A 19,392-nucleotide genomic window follows, 5' to 3' on the forward strand; every position below is an offset into this window, starting at 1 on the left:
CCAGCAGTTCGGAGCTCAGCAGTCTGTGGGTCGATGTCTGCCGGTCTCAGGCCTGTGACCGATGTTTTGGAGCTTCTCGAGTTGGGCTCTGGGCATATGGAGCTTCGGAGCTTCGGAGACCCGGAGTTTCTCGTCCATATTTGTACTTTTCTTGTTTGCTGCCTTCTTGTAGACTCTTTGGACGATTTGCTGTTTGGGTTCTACTGGGGCTCCTTTGGTGTGTTTCGGGGGGGTTTGGTTACAGGTTACACTGGGTGCGGGTGATGTGCAGTGGGGTGGGGGGGGTTGGCCTGGGTTCACCTAGGATGTATGTGGAGAGAGCTGGGAGTTCCAGTTGGGTTGGGATTAGTTCCTGCTTGTTTTCGTTGGATGTCTTGCAGAGCTGGGGCTTGTTGGCCTCTTGGCCCTTGTCTTGGGGGGTTCCTTTGGGCTTTGTTGGTATTACCTGCTGGGTTTGGGTGTTGGGCAGTTGCGGCTTCTATGGTGATAGGGGTTGGGGAGGGAGTGGGCGTCAAATGTGATCTGCTTTTCCTTCGGGGAAAGCCTTTCTTGGGGGGTTTCTGGGATGGGTTTGGAGTTGGGATTGGGGAACAGTCGGGGGGTGGGAGGAGTGGGGGTGGGGTGGGGTGGGGGGGGTTTGATTTTTGTTTCGTGGGGTGGTTTTAGTGTGGTGTTTTTTTTTTTGTTCGTTTTTGCGGTGCCTGATCCCGGGAGGCCCTGGGGTCTTGTCTTGTTTTCTGCTGGATGCTGTAGGCTGGGGCAGCATCTTGGCAGCCTACTCCTTTTCATCACTTTTGCACTGTATCTGTTTCATTTTTATGTCAGTTAAATGGTGAAAATTCTTACTTGGAATGTTGGAGGCATTAACTCGCCTGTTAAGCGGGCAAAAATTTTACAAAATTTGCAGAGACAGCGAGCGGATATTGCTATGTTGCAGGAGACACACCTTACTGACTTAGAACACGCTAAATTGAGACGGGGTTGGGTGGAGCGCTGTATTACGGCGGCCGCCGTTGGGAAGAAACGGGGAGTTGCTATTCTTTTTCGGAAAGCGGTGGCTACTCAGATTACCCCGGTGGCTATAGATGCTGATGGTCGTTATGCTTTTTGTACGGCGGTGCTTGGGGGGGTTCAAATGCTGGTGGGGTGTGTCTATGCTCCCAACGCTTATGATAAATCGTTTTACGCCCGTTTGAAGGCATTACTGTTGTCGCGTGCTTCTCTTCCGATGATTGTGGGGGGGGACTTCAATGTTGCCTGGGATGCTTCCTTGGATAGATCTCGTTCATCTGGGGGTGGAGAGGGTACTGAGGCTAGGGGTCTTCCTCAGTTGTGTCATCTTCTAGATCTCTTGGACGTTTGGAGACTCTTGCATCCGGGGGAGCGAGACTATACCCATCTCTCTCGCGCCCATGCTTCGCAATCTCGTATCGATTATCTGCTGGTTTCTCGATCGCTCTTTGCTAGGGTTCGAAAGGTGGAGATAGGGCCCTATGCGATTTCAGATCACGCATGGGTTTGGATGGATTGGGATTCGGGTGGGGGGCCTCGCCCACCTGGGTATTGGGCTTATCCGCTGTGGTTACAGGAGGACCCTAACTTTTTGCCCTATCTTCTAGGGGCGTGGAAGGATTATCAATACCATAATAAGCAGCATGAGGAGAACCCGGTTTTGTACTGGGAGGCGGCGAAGGCGGTCCTGCGGGGAGTGATTATTAGTTATGTTAGCCGGGTGCGGAAGACCAGAGATAGAGAGTTGTTATGTCTGTCGGATCTGATGATGAGAGCTCGGCGTACCTTTGCTTTGCGTCCTACGTCGGAAAACAGACAGAGTCTGCTTTCCTTGCAGGCGGCGGTTAATGCACTTTTGCATCAACGGGCAACTAAGTCTTTGGCTTACTATAAATACCGCTTATACGTCCACGGCAATAAGGGAGGGAAACTTTTGGCTCGTTTAATCTCGCAAAGGGAGAGCCGTAAGAAGATATTGCACCTCCATACGGTAGAGTCTGGACGGGTCACTAGTGATGCGGACATATGTGAAGTCTTGCGCCGTTTTTATGCAACTCTTTATGCTCCACCTCCGGATTTGGGACTTTCTGGGGATCTCTATTTGGAGGGGCTTGATCTCCCGTGTCTTTCGGAGGAGCAGACGGGTCAGTTGAACGCGCCTATTGAGGTGGAAGAGGTGGAACTGGCTATAGCACAAAGTCCTACCTTGAAAGCCCCTGGAGTTGACGGGTATAGAGCTGAATTCTATAAACTTTTGCAATCTGAAATTGGGTCGCCCCTGGCTCACATGTTTAATGTGGTGATCAATGCTGAGGCGATGCCTGAACACCTTAATGTTGCGCAGATTATTGTTCTTCCGAAGCCCGGAAGGGACCCTACTCTGCCAGAATCATATAGACCTATTTCGCTACTTAACTTTGATGTTAAGCTGCTGGCAAGGATATTGGCTAACCGATTGGCACGGGTGTTGCCGCTTCTTCTCCATGAGTCTCAGGTGGGTTTTGTTAAGGGCCGATCGGTGGCTAAGAACCTGCGCAGAATTTTGATTTCTTTGGAGTATGCTTCAAGAGTTGCGGCGCCTTCTCTTCTTATTAGTTTTGATGCTGAGAAGGCATTTGATCGCGTCCGTTGGGATTTTTTGTTTGCTACTTTGGCTAAATATGGGTTCGGGGGTCGTTTCGTTTCAGCGCTACGGGCATTATATGCTTCTCCACAGGCTTCTGTGTGGGTAAATGGTTGTCGTTCATCTTTGTTTGAGATTCATACGGGAACTCGCCAGGGATGTCCGCTATCCCCTTTGTTGTTCGTGTTGACGCTGGACCCCCTCCTTCGTGATATCTATTCGAATCCGACTATTCGGGGGATTCAGTTGGGGGATCAGAGCTTTAAGGTGGCTGCTTTTGCGGACGATCTCTTGGCTTTTCTGACGGACCCTTCTTCTTCTTTGCAGGCTCTTTTGGAGACCATGAGAGAGTATGGGGATTATGCAGGCTTCCGTTTGAATTTGCTTAAATCTGAGGCCTTGCCGTCCTCACAGGCACTGCAGGTTCGGTGGGGCGCCTCTTTTCCTTTACGCTGGGCCCAGGGCTCCTTTCGATATTTGGGGGTCTACATTTCGGTTTCCACGTCTCAGCTTTATTCGCTTAATATTCCCAAGCTTTTGGCTGATACTAAGGTCCAGCTGGAGGCCTGGGAGGGCCTCCCTCTGACCCTGTTGGGCCGCATCTCTTTGGTTCGCATGGTGATTTTTCCGCGATGGCTGTATGTGATGCAGACGTTGCCGCTTCGTTTGTTGAAAAAGGATGTCAACGGTTTATATCGTTTGCTGACCCGTTTTTGTTGGAATTCGCGCACACCGAAGGTTCGTTTATCCTATTTGGTGGGAGGTTGGCGACAGGGAGGACTGGGACTTCCGGATTTTGGCCTTTATAATGAGGCCTGTTTGCTGCGCCATTTGAAAGACTGGCTCCTGGATGAACATCAGTATACTCCGTTGGATTTTGAACGGGCCTTCTATGCTCCTCATACCTTGAACAGTCTCTTACACTTGCCCGCTACGGATCTTCCCCCGGAGTTCCGTGCGTGTGTTTCTTTGAAGTCTATGCGTGCTGTGTGGGAGAGCTTGGTCGGCAGACTGGGAGGGGACCCGAGGGTGTCGAATCAACTTCCCCTACGGGGGAATTTGGCCTTTGCGCCCGGCCGGGATAGCCAGGCTTTTCTCGACTGGGCGGCCCGCGGCTTTCATCTTTTGGAACATCTGTTGACGGAGGAGGGCGGTCTGCAGCCTTTGGCCGCTTTGAGGGATCGATTGGGTGGGGGTTGGGGAGATATTTTTGCCTATTGGCAGGCTAAGCATTATATTCTTTCCCTTCCGCAGGATCGCCTTGCTTTCCCGATGGGGGTGCGTCTTCGGTTATTTTTTGATGGGGTGGCAGTGGCTTTTACTTCGGTGTCGGCATTATATAGGGCCTTGTTGGAGCTTATGGATACTAAGGAGGTGTCGCAGCTTAGGCGAAGCTGGGGTCGTGAACTTGGCCTAGATCTTGGTGCTTGGGATGTTTTGCGAGCGGTGCGTGGGGTCCCTTATCTGATTACGGGGGCGGAGTATCGTGAGTGTTATGTTAGAGTGATTTATAGGGCCTATCTTACTCAAGTCCAATTGCATAAAATGGGAGGTATTGACTCCCCTTTGTGCTTGAAATGTGGCAGGGCCCCCAATACTTTCGCTCACTCTTTTTGGGATTGTTGGACTATACAGGTTTTTTGGAGGGCTATTGCTCGATATTTCCGTGGGTTATTTGTGAGTGCTATTGTGGGTACTGTAGAGCAGCTGGTTCTTGATCTTCCTGGGGCCTTTCGCGGTCTTCCTAGAGGGGGTAGCCTTTGGTGTCGTAAGGTGTGTCTCCTTGCTCGCAAATGCATTTTGAAATCTTGGACTGTCTCGGAGCCTCCCTCTTTTTGGTCCTGGAGAGCGCTGGTGCATAATTTGGCCATGTGGGAGGCCCGTGAGGCTGTTGGCCACCCTCGTCGCCGACGTCATTTTTTGCTTGTCTGGGGAGTTTATTTGGACTCCTTAACTCCTAGAGGGCGTAGTCTCCTGTTGAATCCTCTGGTTTAGCTGGGCTGAGGCTCTAGGCATCTCCTGGGTTCGGGCACCGCTCCCCCTTTCTTTCTTTTTTATTTTTTTTTTTATTTTTTTGTTTTCTTTTTCCTCTTTTTATTAGTTTTCTTCTTTAGGGTTGTTGAGGGAGGGATGGGTGATTCCTTGGGTCAGCTGGGGGCCACCAGAACACGGGCCTTCGGTATTTGAAAGTTACGTCTTTTGGCTTCTGTTTGTTGGGGGTGGGGGTAGGGGCTGTTTTGGGGGGGGAGGGTGGGGTTGGGGGGTTGTTGGCTTTGTACGACTTTATACTGCACGGATTTGGGTATTTTTGGAAGCTTAGCCCTTTTCAGTGTGGTAGTTGTTATTTGTTGCTTTCTTATTCACTTAATAAAAAATAGATTTGAACATAAATTTAGCAGCAGTGAAAATAACTCTTGATCACAGAAACTAACATACACACACTGTCCCAATGCAGAGAAGGTACAGCTCAAGTTTCCTGTATGCACACACACGGTCTCATCCAAAATAGGAACAGCATGAGCAAGAATTGAGACTCTTCAGCTCCTGCATCAATGCTTTTTGGTCGCTGAGGCAGGACACTTAGTTCTCAAATGCATTGTACAGACAAATTTGTGCTCTGGTACACTCACCCTGCCCAGTGTAATCACTGCTGCCACCGCCACCACCTCCTGGTGGCACAGACTGCAGAGCTGCAAAAGGGGAAGAGCCTGGTCCTAGGGCCGCAATCATCTCCATTACATTGGGCATCACCATGTGGATGGGACTCATAGTCCGACAGCGCTTCAGGACTGGCCCATCCTGTTCTTCTTTGATATGGATGTCAGGCTTGATTGGAACTGGCTTCCAGCTGCATGTTGGGTCAATGGTAATCTCTTCATAATCAGAGCTGGAAGGAAGTAAATTGACTTTTCTGTAAATGAGTTGCAGGAAAGTGGCCTAAACAATGTTTAGTCAAGGACAAAACTAGAAGACCAACTTGAGTCAGAGTCAGGCTGAGGACCACTCACATCACAACTGAAATATGGCTTTTAGTCCTGTGGAATGCCAAGCTATTCTGACACTAAAAGTAACTACCAAACAGTTGCATAGGAAGCATCAATTGAGGCTATCTCAAAGGAGATGCTGGAAAACCTGTCTTCTCTAAGGGAGAAAACAGGAAAGCAAAGGTGCTTATCTGTAGCAGGTGTTCTCTGAAGATAGCAGGCCAATAATCTCACATGTATCCATGGAGCCCCCAGGTGCAGACACTTAGAAAAGTGTGTATATGTCTTCAAATCTTCAAGACAGAGCCCCACTGCACATGCGTGGGTGCCTTATCACCGGCCTTGCGAGCATGGGACCAGCAGTACAATGTAGCCAAACTAAATAATTCAGCTCCTAGAGGAGGTGGGAGGATATGTGAGATTACTGGTCTGCAGTCCTCAGAGAACACTTGCTACAGGTCTCTGAGGACAACCAGGCCATAGTATGTAATTTCACATGTGAGAATCCACTGAAAACAACAAAAGTGGGTCAATAGGAACTCACAATGGCGAGTTTAAGAACAATTAACCTCATAAAGGTGCAGCCCAGAACAGAATATAATGGGCCTAGGGGTAGAGTTGGATTCTAGACCCCAAACTTTGCAAGACTGACTAAACCTACTATTGCGTCGAGTGACCAGGTGCAGGCAATAGTGAGATGTAATGAGTAAAACAAATAGACACTTATAATATGGAGAGAAATATTAGTAATGAGTAAAACAAAGCCATGCATATTTCTTCAATGGAGGCTGATCTCAAGTGGGCTTCCGATGCAGCCGTGGCTCGAACAGCATGAGCCATGATGTGACCCTAAAGTATAGAGTCAATCTAGCCTGGGAATAATTAAAAGAGATGCAGTCTGCTAGCCAATTAGAAATTGTGTGTTTACCAATGGCGGACCCCATCCTGTTGGGATCAAAAGAAACAAAAATATGAGTGTACTGTCTGTGGCACTTAGTCCGCTCATTGTAAAAGGCCAATACTTGCTTACAGTCCAATGTGTGCAAAGTGCTTTTGCCCGGATGGGCATGAGGTTTGGGAAATAATGCTGACAGGACATCTGACTGATTCAGATGGAACTCCGACACTACCTTGGGAAGGAACTTAGGGTTTGTGCGGAGAACTACACTGTTGTGGAATTTAGTATAAGGTGGGCCTGAAGCTCACTGACCCTGGAAGATGAAGCAACAGTCACCAAAAACACAACCTTCCAGGTAAAGTACTTCAGTACATAGGAATCCAGTAGTTCAAAAGGAGCTTTCAACAATTGGATGAGGACAATGTTGAGGTCCCTTGACACCAGTGGAGATCTGACGGGGCCTTTGTCAAAAGCAAACCTCTCATAAAATGAACAGCTAGAGGTTGTCCAGAGATGGGCTTACATTTCACATGAAAATGGTAAGCATTAATTGCACTCAGTGGCATAGTAAGGGGGGGGGCACCATTTTGGTGAGGGCGCAGGCACCTGTCCTCCTCTCCGCCCCACCTGCTCCTTGCCTGCCCCCCCCCCCACCTCTGCCCCACGTGCGTGCCGCTTCCCTTCCCCCATACCTCTGTAATGTTCCTGACGTGAGCAGCAACCCCCAAGCTGCTGTTGTGCCAGCATCAGTTCTTCCTCTGATGTCACTTCCTGGACCCACATTAGAGGAAGACCCAACGCTGGCACTACAGCTTGTTGGGGGTTGCTGCTTGCACCAGGAATGTTATAGAGGTACAGGGGAAGGGAAGCGGTTTGTGCACGGCAGGAGAGGGCGGGAAAGCAGTGTGTGGAGGTGAGGGTGGAGAAGCGGGGGAGAGGCACCACCATCCTGGGCGCCTCTCACCATCACTACGCCACTGATTGCACTTTTGAATCCTTACAGGGTTGGTCTTGAGACCAGAGTCAGAAAGATGCAGAAGGTTTTCAAGCAAGGTATGTGTATGGCATGAGAATGGATCTATGGCCTTGCCCTCACACCAGAAGACAAACCTCCTCCATTTAAAAGAATAACACCTCTTAGTAGAATCTTTTCTGGAAGCCAGCAGAATCCTACAGACACCCTCTGGCAGATGCAAAGAAGCCCATTCTATGCTCTCAACATCCAGGCTGTGAGGGCCAGAGACTGGAGGTTGGAATCTAGAAGAGACCCCTTGTCCTGTGTAATGAGAGTTAGAAAACAGTCCAGTCTCCATGATTTTTTTGGAAGATAGTTCCTGAAGAAGAGGGAACCAGATCTGTATTGGCTAGAATGGTGCAATACGAATCATGGTTCCCTGGTCTTGCTTGAGTTTCAGCAGAGTCTTCCCTATAAGAGTTATGGGAGGATATGCATACAGAAGACTTGACCCCCAATGAAGGGGAAAGGCATTCGAAGCTAGTCTGTCATGTGACCTGATCCTGGAGCAGTACTGAGGGACTTTGTGATTGTAAGGAGTGGCAAAGAGATGTACCAAGGAAGTGCCCCAGACTCAGATCTTGTCAGCAACGCTTGAATTGAGAGACCACTCGTGTGGTTGCATGATCCTGTTCAGTATGTCTGCCAGGCTGTTTGATTTTCCCACCAAGTCTGTGGCTTGGAGAACCATCCTGTTTTGGCAGCCCAGTTCCACATCCTAACTGCTTTCTGACACAGAGGTTATGATCGTGTTCCCCCTTGCTTCTCGGTTTAGTACATCACAACCTGGTTCCTAATCCTGTCCTGGGGGACCACCAGCCAGTCAGGTTTTCAGGATATCCCTAATGAATATGCATGAGAGGGATCTGCATACCTGTCACTTCCATTATATGCAAATCTCTCTCATGCATATTCATTAGGGATATCCTAAACTAAACTAAAACTTAGCTTTGTATACCGGGTCTTCAACCAAAATGGAGCTTGACTCAGTTAACAGAAACTAAAAGAAATACGAAGAAAAGAAGAAAAGAAGTGTTTAGCAAATAAAATAGTTTTTAAAGATTTGCAAAAACGTTGAAAAGGACCCTGTCCCCTTAAGATAAGAGGAAATTTGTTCCATAGTTGAGATAATTTGAAGACCCGACTGGCTGATGGTCCTCCAGGACAGGGTTGGGAACCACTGGACTAGTCGATCTCTGAAAGACTTTAGAGCAGGGATGAAACCTGTTTCTGAGCCTCTCTGGATTTCTGTGTTCTTTTCTGCAAACACAAGCAAAGAAGACAGTTTAAATGGCTATGTTCTGGCCTCAACTGAATACACCAGGAATGGATGTCAAGAAGCAGAGCTAGTCCGACTGCATCGGGCACAACGTTTGAAGTCACAGGGAACCTTCAGTGACATGGAAGGAAAAATAACCAGGGCTAAATCAAACGATTTGATGGTAAAAAAAAAAAAAAGGAACACTCACTGTAAAAATGAAGAAAGGGAAGTTCCCAACCAAAGCTCAAGTCTAAGAGGGCCAGTGACCCACGGAAAAAAATAAAATGGGGAAAAAACTCTATAAAACTAGAGGAAAGGGTTAAATAAGGAATACCTGAAGGCAAAATGAAGAAAAAAATTATTTAGGGAAGGCACCCCACAATGAAAATTGACACTTTGAAAATGAGGCTGAGAAGAGCTGCGATATAACATATCTGCCTCTCACCACAGATAAAATTAAGACTGCTTGTCCCATGCTCACAAGGCCGCCGGGAAGGTATCCGTGCATGTGTTATGTGATGCTGAAGATTTAAAGACATATACACACTTTTCTAAGTGTCTGTTCCCAGGGCTCCATGGATACGTCACCCAAATGTGAGATTATTATGGTTTGCTTGTCCTCAGAGAAAAAATGGACACCTGGTATGGCTGCTCCCTGATGAGAGCTGGATGGTCTTAGCAACAGAGGTCAACCTTAAAACCCTGATCGCAACTAGGAGGCAGTAAGGAGAGATGCTAGGCAGGGCTAGGAACCAGAAAAGAACAAAATGTTGAACTGGTATTTGGGGAACAAGATGCTAGGATTGTAAGGCTGGTATTAACTGGTCAACTGTTATTTAGCCAGGCTGGCACATGTTGGAAATTAGCAGTGTAAAAGCTTTGTACATTAGTACTGCAGTATAAGCTGCCTATGTCTCTCTTTCAGTGGTACACCTGGCTTTTCATAGCAGACACAAAGAAAGGAGAAAAATAACATTTAGAGAAAAAAGTCCAACATATCCAAAGGAATAAATCTTTGATGATATATTTTTAACACCTTTAAAAGATTGTGCACAACAATAATCGTTAAAATTAACTTCTAAAATAAAAAAGGGCAAAAAAATTCTAAGGAAATCACTTTGGCATAAGATGTCAACCTATGTTCCCTCTAAGCTGAGCATGTGAGCTCATACATTCTAGCAGCGTCACTCACAGATTTTACAGGGTCGTTCATAAAACTACTTGCGAATCTGGAAAATTGTTGGTTTTAGAACTTGTTGCTCACATGAAAAAATAATTTGTATGCACCAGGCCAATCCTTAAAGGAACAACAATCACAAAAAATCTCCATGTCTGACCCAAGAAAGGTGGGTAGCACTGCAATCCAATACCCTACAAACGAGGGGAACACTGTCTTTCAATAAATATCAATATAATATATTATATTTATCTAATAGTGGGGCCTCAGTGCAACAGTCAAAGCTATGGGGCACTGATTACCAGTGCTCCTAGCTTAACATAATAAAGCAGTGCACCATAACTTTGACTGTTGCACTGAGGCCCCACTATGATCCGCTATAATAATACCCTTAGAGTGCATGTGCACTTCAAACTTCATGGCTCCGTGCATCCGTGGTGCTGTGTCCCCGCATGTGCAGTAGAGTAGAAATCTACCTGCACCGGTTTCCCCATCGCCCTTCCTCGACACAGTTTCCAGGCTCCGCCCCGCGCTTCTAATGTGTAGCGGGCCAAAAGACAACAAACAAACACTGCCCAAGGAGCCGAGCAGGAAGTGAGGGCCGGCCGAACGGAGTCGCACACTCAACTCATTATCCTCCACTCCTTCTCTTCATGATGCTGTCCCAGCCTCCCTCTTCTCCTTCACCTGCCCCTGTCTGATGCGAGGGGGTGGGGAGGGGTATTTGAGTACCCTGGAGCAGGAGCACAGGGAGACGGTTCGAGTGTTGGGTAGAGCTGAACAAAAGTGGACGCTGCAGGCACCCCGGCAACGGTAGGAGGAGGAGAGTGTCCGGGTATCCGGGTGATAGGGGGAGAGAAAGTGGAGGGTGGTGTGGGCACCCAAGTGCAGGCGCTGCAGAACCCTGGACAGAGAGTGCGGTTACTGATGCACAGGGACAGCGAAAGATGATCGCTGGGAGCAGTACTCCTGAAGGAACTGACAGGGGTAGGTAAAAGGAAAGGAGAAGTGCTACTGTTGGACAGGGAAAAGCACTAAAAGAGTATGGATGGACCCATAAAAATAGGCATAAGCATTTCATTTTGTAACAAGCCATCTTCTTTTCCCCACATACTTTGCCTCTGTGAAGTATGAAAGGCAGTGGCAAACCAGACCTTCAATTATTTTCAAAGGGGAAGGAGCTGATCCCAAAGCAGGTGGGCACAAAATTTTGACCTACCCTTGCTCTCCACCTATGTCCTGCTCTGTGCCCCCCCCCTTACTCTAAAATCAAACTTTAAATACCTGAGCCAGTGGAGATCTCCACGTCCGAACAGCTGCTGGAAGGAAGAAAGGAAGAAAGGAAGAAAGAAAGAAAGAAAGAAAGAAAGAAAGAAAGAAAGAAAGAAAGAAGGAAAGAAGGAAAGAAGGAAAGAAGGAAAGAAGGAAAGAAGGAAAGAAAGAAAGAAAGAAAGAAAGAAAGAAAGAAAGAAAGAAAGAAAGAAAGAAAGAAAGAAAGAAAGAAAGAAAGAAAGAAGGAAAGAATGAAAGACACACAGCCAGGGAGAGAGACATACAGACAAAAAAACAGAAGGGCATGAAAGAAAGAAACGCCTCTGCGCCCCATTGTGCTAAACATCTACACATCTATTCTAGCATCCATTAATATAACGGGCTTAAACACTAGTATATATAATATATTATATTGATATTTATTGAAAGACAGTGTTCCCCTCATTTGTACGGTATTGGTATTGGATTGCAGTGCTACCCACCTTTCTTGGGTCAGACGTGGGGATTTTTTGTGATTGTTGTTTGATTAGTATTCCCCTTTGGGTATTTTTGCTAGTTTTCAATCCTTAAAGGAAGCATTGATGCTAACTGAATTTTGGTTTTGGTTACAGCACCAAAACCAGCTCAAAATCCATTTTCTGCCCAGTTTGGGTTTTGGCCATAAGGTTATTTTTATCAGTCATGGCTGAAAATGACCATGTGTTTTAAGTGGAAGATGAAAATTTGTGCTTTGTCTCATTTGTCTCCCTCCCTTCCATGAACAAGAGTTGTCCCTCCTCCCGGACTCCATTGAGTGTCTCCCTTTCTCACCACAGGACCCCCTACTGGGCCTATCTTGGTGGGCTAGGGCTTGAACGGTTTGGCCCTAGTTACTGCTTCTAATTCCGCTTTGCTCTCAAAATGGCTGCCATGACTGGGGAAATCACTCCTGTCCTGACTACACCACTAGATCATCAGGGATTTAAGTTAGTCCTGGGGGAGGGGGGAGGGATATTCCTTGTATTTTTTTGTACTGTGATTGCAAGTAATGCAGGTATGATTTTGCACAACAGTTTTAGGAATGGAGTGGAGGAATAGCTCAATGGTTAAGATGGGTAAATTGAGTAAATTACCATTTAAGGGACATTTACTCTTTGGTAAATGTCTGGATGTTCTTATGGCCAGCATGAAGGATTGTAAGCTGAAGTTTTTACTATCAGACCACTGGCAGGCTTTATTAAACTTCAGGAAAGCGATAAAAAACCCACTTTTTTTATCTAACTCTCACTCTCACCCCCTAACTCTAAACCAACTGTCTAAATCTACTTCTGCAAGACTTGTACCCACTTCGTTGAATGTGCCCTACCACTTGAATCGTAGCTGTAATCAAGTCACAATGCACATGTTCGGTTTTGAACTATGCATAGATATGTCTCTCTACTCCATGTACTCACATCAAGAGCGCCTTAACAACTGCCTTATTACTATGCCTAGTGACCAAAACAAACATCCGATCTTTCATGCTGTGCATCAAATGTATTTTATTGTTGCTTTACATAGAGTGTCTTATCAATTGTCTCTAAAACATGTATTCAGTCGGTATATAGGAATTATCTTACTGTTGCTGTACATCATTTTCAGACCTGATATTTGTTTTCTCATGCTGTATTTAGAAATTGACTCACTACTATATGAGGCCGAGCCCATCTAGTAGCTATCCAAACAGGCTTCCTGTCAACCAAACATCTAGCCCCTTCAGAATATTGCTATGTCTCACTATTTTATGCCTACTATGTCCCTAACTGCTGTTATGTATGTCTGCTGAAATGTCAACTTGTAATCTTGTTGCTAGCCATTCTGGGCTCTTTTGGGAGGACGGGCTAGAAAATCAACTAAATAAATAGTGTTGTGGGTTCAATTCCCGCTACAGTTCCTTGGACGTCACGTAATGTTCCATTGCCCTGGGTACAAAAACAGATTATGTGCCCAATAGGGACAGAGAAAGTATTTGCATAGAATATGTAAACCACTTTGGTTGTACACAGAACAGCAGTATATCAAATTCATTACTCTTTACATGCTAAATAGAGTGCTCCATATCAGGTGTGTAGTCAAACCTCAAATTTTTTTGGGGGGGCCCCTGAGCTCAAAGTGGGGAGCACAAAATTTTGGCTTACCCCCCCTGCCACTCTCCCCACTCCCATCGGAGCCAGTGAGGGTCCCCAAGTGCCACTAGCAAAAGCTGTTCTCCATCCAAACCTTGGCAGTTAGCCATTGCAGTACTGGCCACTCCCTCTTCACATGCTTGGATTTGTGAAACTGAGCATGCATGAGGAGGCCCGCCCTTGCAAAATGATCAGTTTTTGTGGGTTTCTCTCACATATGCTCGGTTTCACAAAAACCAAGTATGTACAGGGGACAGCATGACAGCAGCAGCCAGGAAAAGCTTTGTATAGAGCAGTGTATTTTAAACTGTGTGCCAAGGCATACTAGTGTGCCTCCTGAGATTTCAGGTGTGCCATGGTTCACTGGGGAAGAAGAGAGGCGCCGGCGCCAGCTGACTGCCTACAGGACGTGCCTCTCGTGGCGAGAGGCACATCCTGTAGGCAATCAGTGGGGGCCAGCACCTATTCTTCTCTCTGGCCCTCTTCCCTTTTGGCACCCCCCCACTGGGGCCGCCTGGAGGGCCTTCACACACATGCGGACATCGACATGATGATGTCACGCATGCACGTGATGTCATCACAGCAATATCCGCGCACTTCCAGGTGCCTTGAGCCACGGCCACTACCTTTAGTGTGCTGTGGCTCGAGAAAGTTTGCTGGACACCGGTATAGAGAAAGGCTTGCTCCCCATGTCATTCTCTACCTCTTGAGAAGCAGTCATGGCACTGTGGGGACAACAGTAACCAGTGTGCACACACTTCATCTCTGCATATGAAAGGGCAGGGAGATTACACCCAGGGATTTCAAGCTTAAAGCTTCCACATTCATACTTTACCCCTTTTTCAAAGCAGATGTGGAGTACTGCATCCTCTGGCTGGCTCACAGGGTACAATGTATCCACAGCTCTGCTAGTCCTGCAGGTGGTTTAAATTTCACACTGGCATGTAACTTCATTTACCCCATCCCAAAACTGTCAACTAGCAATTGTAATTAAAGAAAAAATACAGTTAAAATGAGTTTCATCTTCTACATATTCCCCCCCTGGTTCACACATCTGTAAACCAAATTTCAGGTCATTTACCAACATCCCTGCAAAACACACTATGAGTATGCATATCTGCATTTTTGTCCCCATCATTTCTGATGGGCTTTTTACCCTAGAATTAAATAATTTAGTCGGTTTCTGTTTTTGCAAAAGGATAAATGCATAGACAAGACATCTGTATCTGCCTTTTGTAAAGAGGGATATGAATAGGTAAAAGTGTGTTGATTGTGTGGGAGAAAAAAAAGGGGGAAGTCTTCCACATAGTTGGCCACCCTAACCCAGCCAATCTGCCCTGTGCCAGGCTTGAAGCTGTTTGGTGCCACTCCTGTCTTTTCATTTGTGCTACACTGACCTCTGGTGGTAAGAGGGTGCCATTCCTGTTATATACTGTATTTTCAACACACAATGCAGCTTACAGCTTCTTGTGCTTGCCTTGAATCCCACATTAACCAGGAACAAGTACAGGATAATACAATGGTAATTAATAGCCACCTCATGTTTTCTATGTGATAAAGAGGATGAGAAGCAATAAGTGGATCTTACTTTTGGATGTAAATAAGGATCCCCAGCATGTACTGATCGACCTCCAGCCCCTCCAACAATGCCGTTTTACTGTGAATGAGACAGACACACAAAAAACACATATCAGTTCTACCCGTGCCTCACTATTTATTACTTCCAACAATTCTTATCTCCCTAATCACAGTAGTCACGTTTAAGGAGTATCACTATTTATTACACCATATTTCAGTTCAGGTACTTTCTACTGGTTTGGGCACAGAGTATGTGGTTTACTACGAAAAGGACTAATATCCCCTCACCCATGTCCCCTCTAACACAGCTTCAATTCACATCAGGGACTAATGTTATGACCTGGTAATAATGCAGCAGCCATACTGGGTAAGTAAAAACATCCCTAACTTCTTTAGGATAGTGAAGTGTGGCTTTTGCATTTTGGTAAGATGCTCTTTAGGTCAACGTGGATTCTCCCAGGGCCAATATATGCTCCTCCTAATATCAATGGCAGTCTGTACTTCACACAAATTCGAGAGTTGCACAAGGATAGAAATTTCACCCATCCGCAATGGAACCTAATCCACCCCCACCCATACCTGCTAAGATCTATTCCATCCCCACAATTAATCTCCTCCATCCCCACAGGAGCCAATGCTATTATTTATTTGCTCACAGCCCTCTGTTTCCTTCCAACTCCAACAGCCTCCCATAGGTTTTTGGGATGGTATTCACTATTCAACCAATGAATGTTCCAAGCCTCATTCTGCCACTTCAACTGTCTTTCTCAGTGCATTCCAAGTCTCATTATGAGTTCACCAAAGATTTTGACTACAGTCCCATGGGAATCCCATGGCAATTTGCTGACCAATGTACACAATGGCTCACCAGAATAGAAATCTCTAATGTAATTCATGACTCTGCCATGCAAATGACCTCATTAGTATTAAAACAATGTCATTAATATTAAAATGAGCCCTCCAATTGATGCCCTAACATTACTAAGGCATGCACTAAATTTAGTGACGGCTGCTAAGGACCCAAAATTACCAACAGGTCTACTGTATTACCGACAGGTCTACCACAGCGACCCAATAGGCTTGAGAGGCCATTTTTAGTGCATCTGAGCCCCCGTATATATTTTTGCTACAACTACATTCTGTTTGCCACTTTTTAATCACCTTTCTCATAGCTGAAGCTACAAATGACTTTAATTAAGCAAATCCTAATTCAGAATGCCATTTTTGGAGATGAGTGAGTTAAAGTGTGTGGAGTTATAAAAGTCTGAACTCAGAGGTCACGTGATGAAGTGAGCAGCAGCAGATGCGTTTCTGTAGAACTCAGGATCCCTACCATATAGAGATGGTGGGGATCCCTGAGAATGCGTGTTGTCCTACCCTGACCCTTAAATGCTTTGATCATGGGGGTGAAATATAATGGTGATTACTGGGGAGAAGGTAGTTGTGTTAGGGGACTTGGGGGAGGGGATGGGAAGGTGTGGGTTATCAGGGGAACAGGAATGGGTTTAATGTCTTCCTGGGCTGTTCATTTCATGTATTATTCTTATAGGTTGTTCTGAAGGTGTTATGGGGGAACTATACATATACTGGGCATATATCAGAAGTCTGGGTGAGGGCTGAGCACTGAGGCCATCTGATTATATTATACTGTACATGTAATTGGTTAATTTTTAGTACTTTGGCCAGGGATGCCTAAAACGATTCAAATCGTATCTTGGAATGTTGCTGAGTAACATCTCCCATTAAGCATAGGGTGGCAGAGTCCAGTCCAGATCGAGCCCTGCCCACATGTATTCAAAACAGCTTAGACAACCACTGTACAAAGGTGCAACAGCCAGAAAGCTTTTATTTTTCTTGAGACCTGAGTCTGTTTCTTCACAAACTCAGGAAAGGCACAAACAATTGGCTAGATGTTCCACAGTATTGTGAAGTCAGGCACTGGAGATTTCCTTCATATTTGAACACCAATTTAGAATTTTAAAAATTCCTCCATAAAAAATAGGTAGATTATAAAAAGAACAATCAGGCTCACATGGGAAATGCAGGTTTATTTTGGGACACAGCTAAAGTGGTGTTTAGGGGAGCAATAAGATGCAGCAAACTCGCCGCCAGTATGCCCGGTCAGGTAACCTAGCTGATTATGAGGCTTGGGGGGGCAACCAAAGTTGCTCTAAACACTCTCTTGCATGAGAGAACCATGAAGATGATGATCTACTGTAAATATGAATTGCATAAATATGGAAACAGAATGGGGAAATTGTTAGCAGCTTTAGTAAAACAAAGAGGAGACTCTAGATTTATACCAACAATGTGTGGTCCACAGGGAACCTGCTCCACTGAACCAGAAGAGATAGCACAGATTCCCCAAGATTATTTTCTTCTTTTTTTTTTTTTTTATTAAAGGATCAATGCACAAGAGAAAATACAAAAGGCAACCAACAAAGAGAACAGCAAAATACAATGTCTCATACAAGAGACAACAAAAACAGGTAAAGACAGCTATAGAAGCATCTCCTATGCAAAATCCAATTTTGAATAAAGAAATAGACCACCACCTCCCATCCTCCCACCCACCCATGCATCCCAGGACTCCATCCTGCTCTAAAAGGAACTCCAGCAATCCAGGTAAGCTACAGATTTCCAACTGGATGCCCCCTTTCTATGCTGTCTCTCCCAGCTTGCCATCTGAGACATGTTAGCTTCCCACTGTTAAACTGTAGGTCCCCAATGTTGAAGGATGAGTTTTTTTAGTTATTCCCAAAGCCACTAAGAAAAAACACTGCTGAGGCTCGGAAATACCAGCCTCCACCAGGGGACTCGTGACACCCAACAGCAACGTCTTATAAGACCATTCTAAGGACTGACCAATAATATTCTCCAGCACCCGAAGCACAGATACCCACAAGGGCCCCACAAGGGAACATTCCAAAAAATGGTGTACCAACGTATTCCGATGAGCCTGGCGAGGGCAACAGGCATCTGGCCGGAGCCCCATCTTATGCCCTTTACAGCGCGTCATGTAGGCCTCGGGTAGAATATTTAGATGCACCTCTTGCAAACTCACATTTGGGGAGGCTCCTAGATTATTTTCAAATAGTATAGGAGAGGGGCAACCCAGTGAATTCACAGCAAATTCTGGCCTATTTACAAAAGTCGAGCATGCCTCAATTAAAACCAGAGGCAATAGCATTACTAGAGGGGCCTCTCCAAGCTAAGTAACGCCTGACAGAAATCCGCACAGAAAAAAACTATTCTTCTTCAGGCCCGGATGGTTTTACCTATGAATTTCAGAAATTACTGCAGTACTGTGTAAACCTTTATTGGCCTATTATATACTCCGAACCCTTTTGCCTTTCCTCCACTCAAGGGCACTCAGTGCAAAAAGATGTTTGATAACCTTCTGGCGACGCAAGCAGCAAAACTTAACCACTCCATCTCCAACCTGTTGACGGCAACGGGCGACCTCAAAACTTTTCGAAAAGAAATCAAAACCCTACTTTTCAAAAAATGTATCCAGATATCTTAACCCAACCCTTCTCCCTCCTCCTAGATAAATTCTCCCCCAAAACCTCCACTTAAATAATCTCTTCCTCCCCAAAACACCAACCAAGTATTCAGATCCCTGAAATGTAACGTAATCTTATTTGTACTCTAACTGTAATCTATTTGTTATATCACACAGTCAATTTAATATCCAATTTGCAAGTTCTTCCAGAATTAATCCAGGTACCTCTCCTCCCTTGTAACCAAAAAAAACCAAACACAAAACCCCAAAACTGTTGTAACTTCACTGGAAATGTCCAGTTAGCTCTTTTGTAATCCGCCTTGAACTGCAAGGTATAGGCTGAATAGAAGTCCCTAATGTAATATAATGTAATGTAATATATGGAAACAATAGAATGGGAGACATTTATGCCTTACGCAAATCATGCCCTCATTAGTTTACTCCCCAAACCGGAGAAAGCCTTCGTTTTTCCAGCATCATACCGTCCAATATCTTTGTTAAATGTTGACATTAAACCACTTTCCAAAATGTTGGCAGACAAATTGTCTTCCTATTTGCCTTCTCTCACTGCAGAAGTGGGAAAATTGTCTGTCATCAATGTGGGGAAAATATTGCTGGCTATGGAACATTGTCAACAAAATGAGATACCTGCTGTACTTGCAAGTTTAGATGCAGAGAAAGCCTTCGATAAGGTGTGTTGGGACTTTTTGTTCCACACACTGGAACATGGTGGGCTCTTGGGATGGTTCTTAGAGACAATTCGTATACTTTATATAATCTGTCCTAAGCCTCTTTGGTGGTTAATGGAGTAAGAACAATGCCTTTGAAATGCAGGTGGTTATCCGGCAAGGATGTCCCTTGTCCCCCACTCCTGTTTTTATCTTTAGAACTCTTTCTTTGTATAATATGGACAGAGAAAGGAG

The 19,392-nt window shown here is 45.6% G+C and overlaps 1 protein-coding gene across 1 annotated transcript in view; it reads right to left on the minus strand.

Annotated features, from left to right (window-relative positions):
• Positions 1 to 19,392, minus strand: part of ZMIZ2 (zinc finger MIZ-type containing 2) — a 229,311-nt gene that overhangs the window by 40,333 nt on the left and 169,586 nt on the right. Inside the window, exons 15-16 of the mRNA XM_033948638.1 lie at positions 14,975 to 15,043; positions 5,266 to 5,522 (exon numbers count right to left, since the gene is read on the minus strand). Coding sequence (XP_033804529.1) covers positions 5,266 to 5,522; positions 14,975 to 15,043 — 326 coding nt within the window. The remainder of the gene's footprint in view (positions 1 to 5,265; positions 5,523 to 14,974; positions 15,044 to 19,392) is intronic.

This window comes from Geotrypetes seraphini, chromosome 6, assembly GCF_902459505.1.
Source record: "Geotrypetes seraphini chromosome 6, aGeoSer1.1, whole genome shotgun sequence".
Classification (NCBI taxonomy): Eukaryota; Metazoa; Chordata; class Amphibia; order Gymnophiona; family Dermophiidae; genus Geotrypetes; species Geotrypetes seraphini.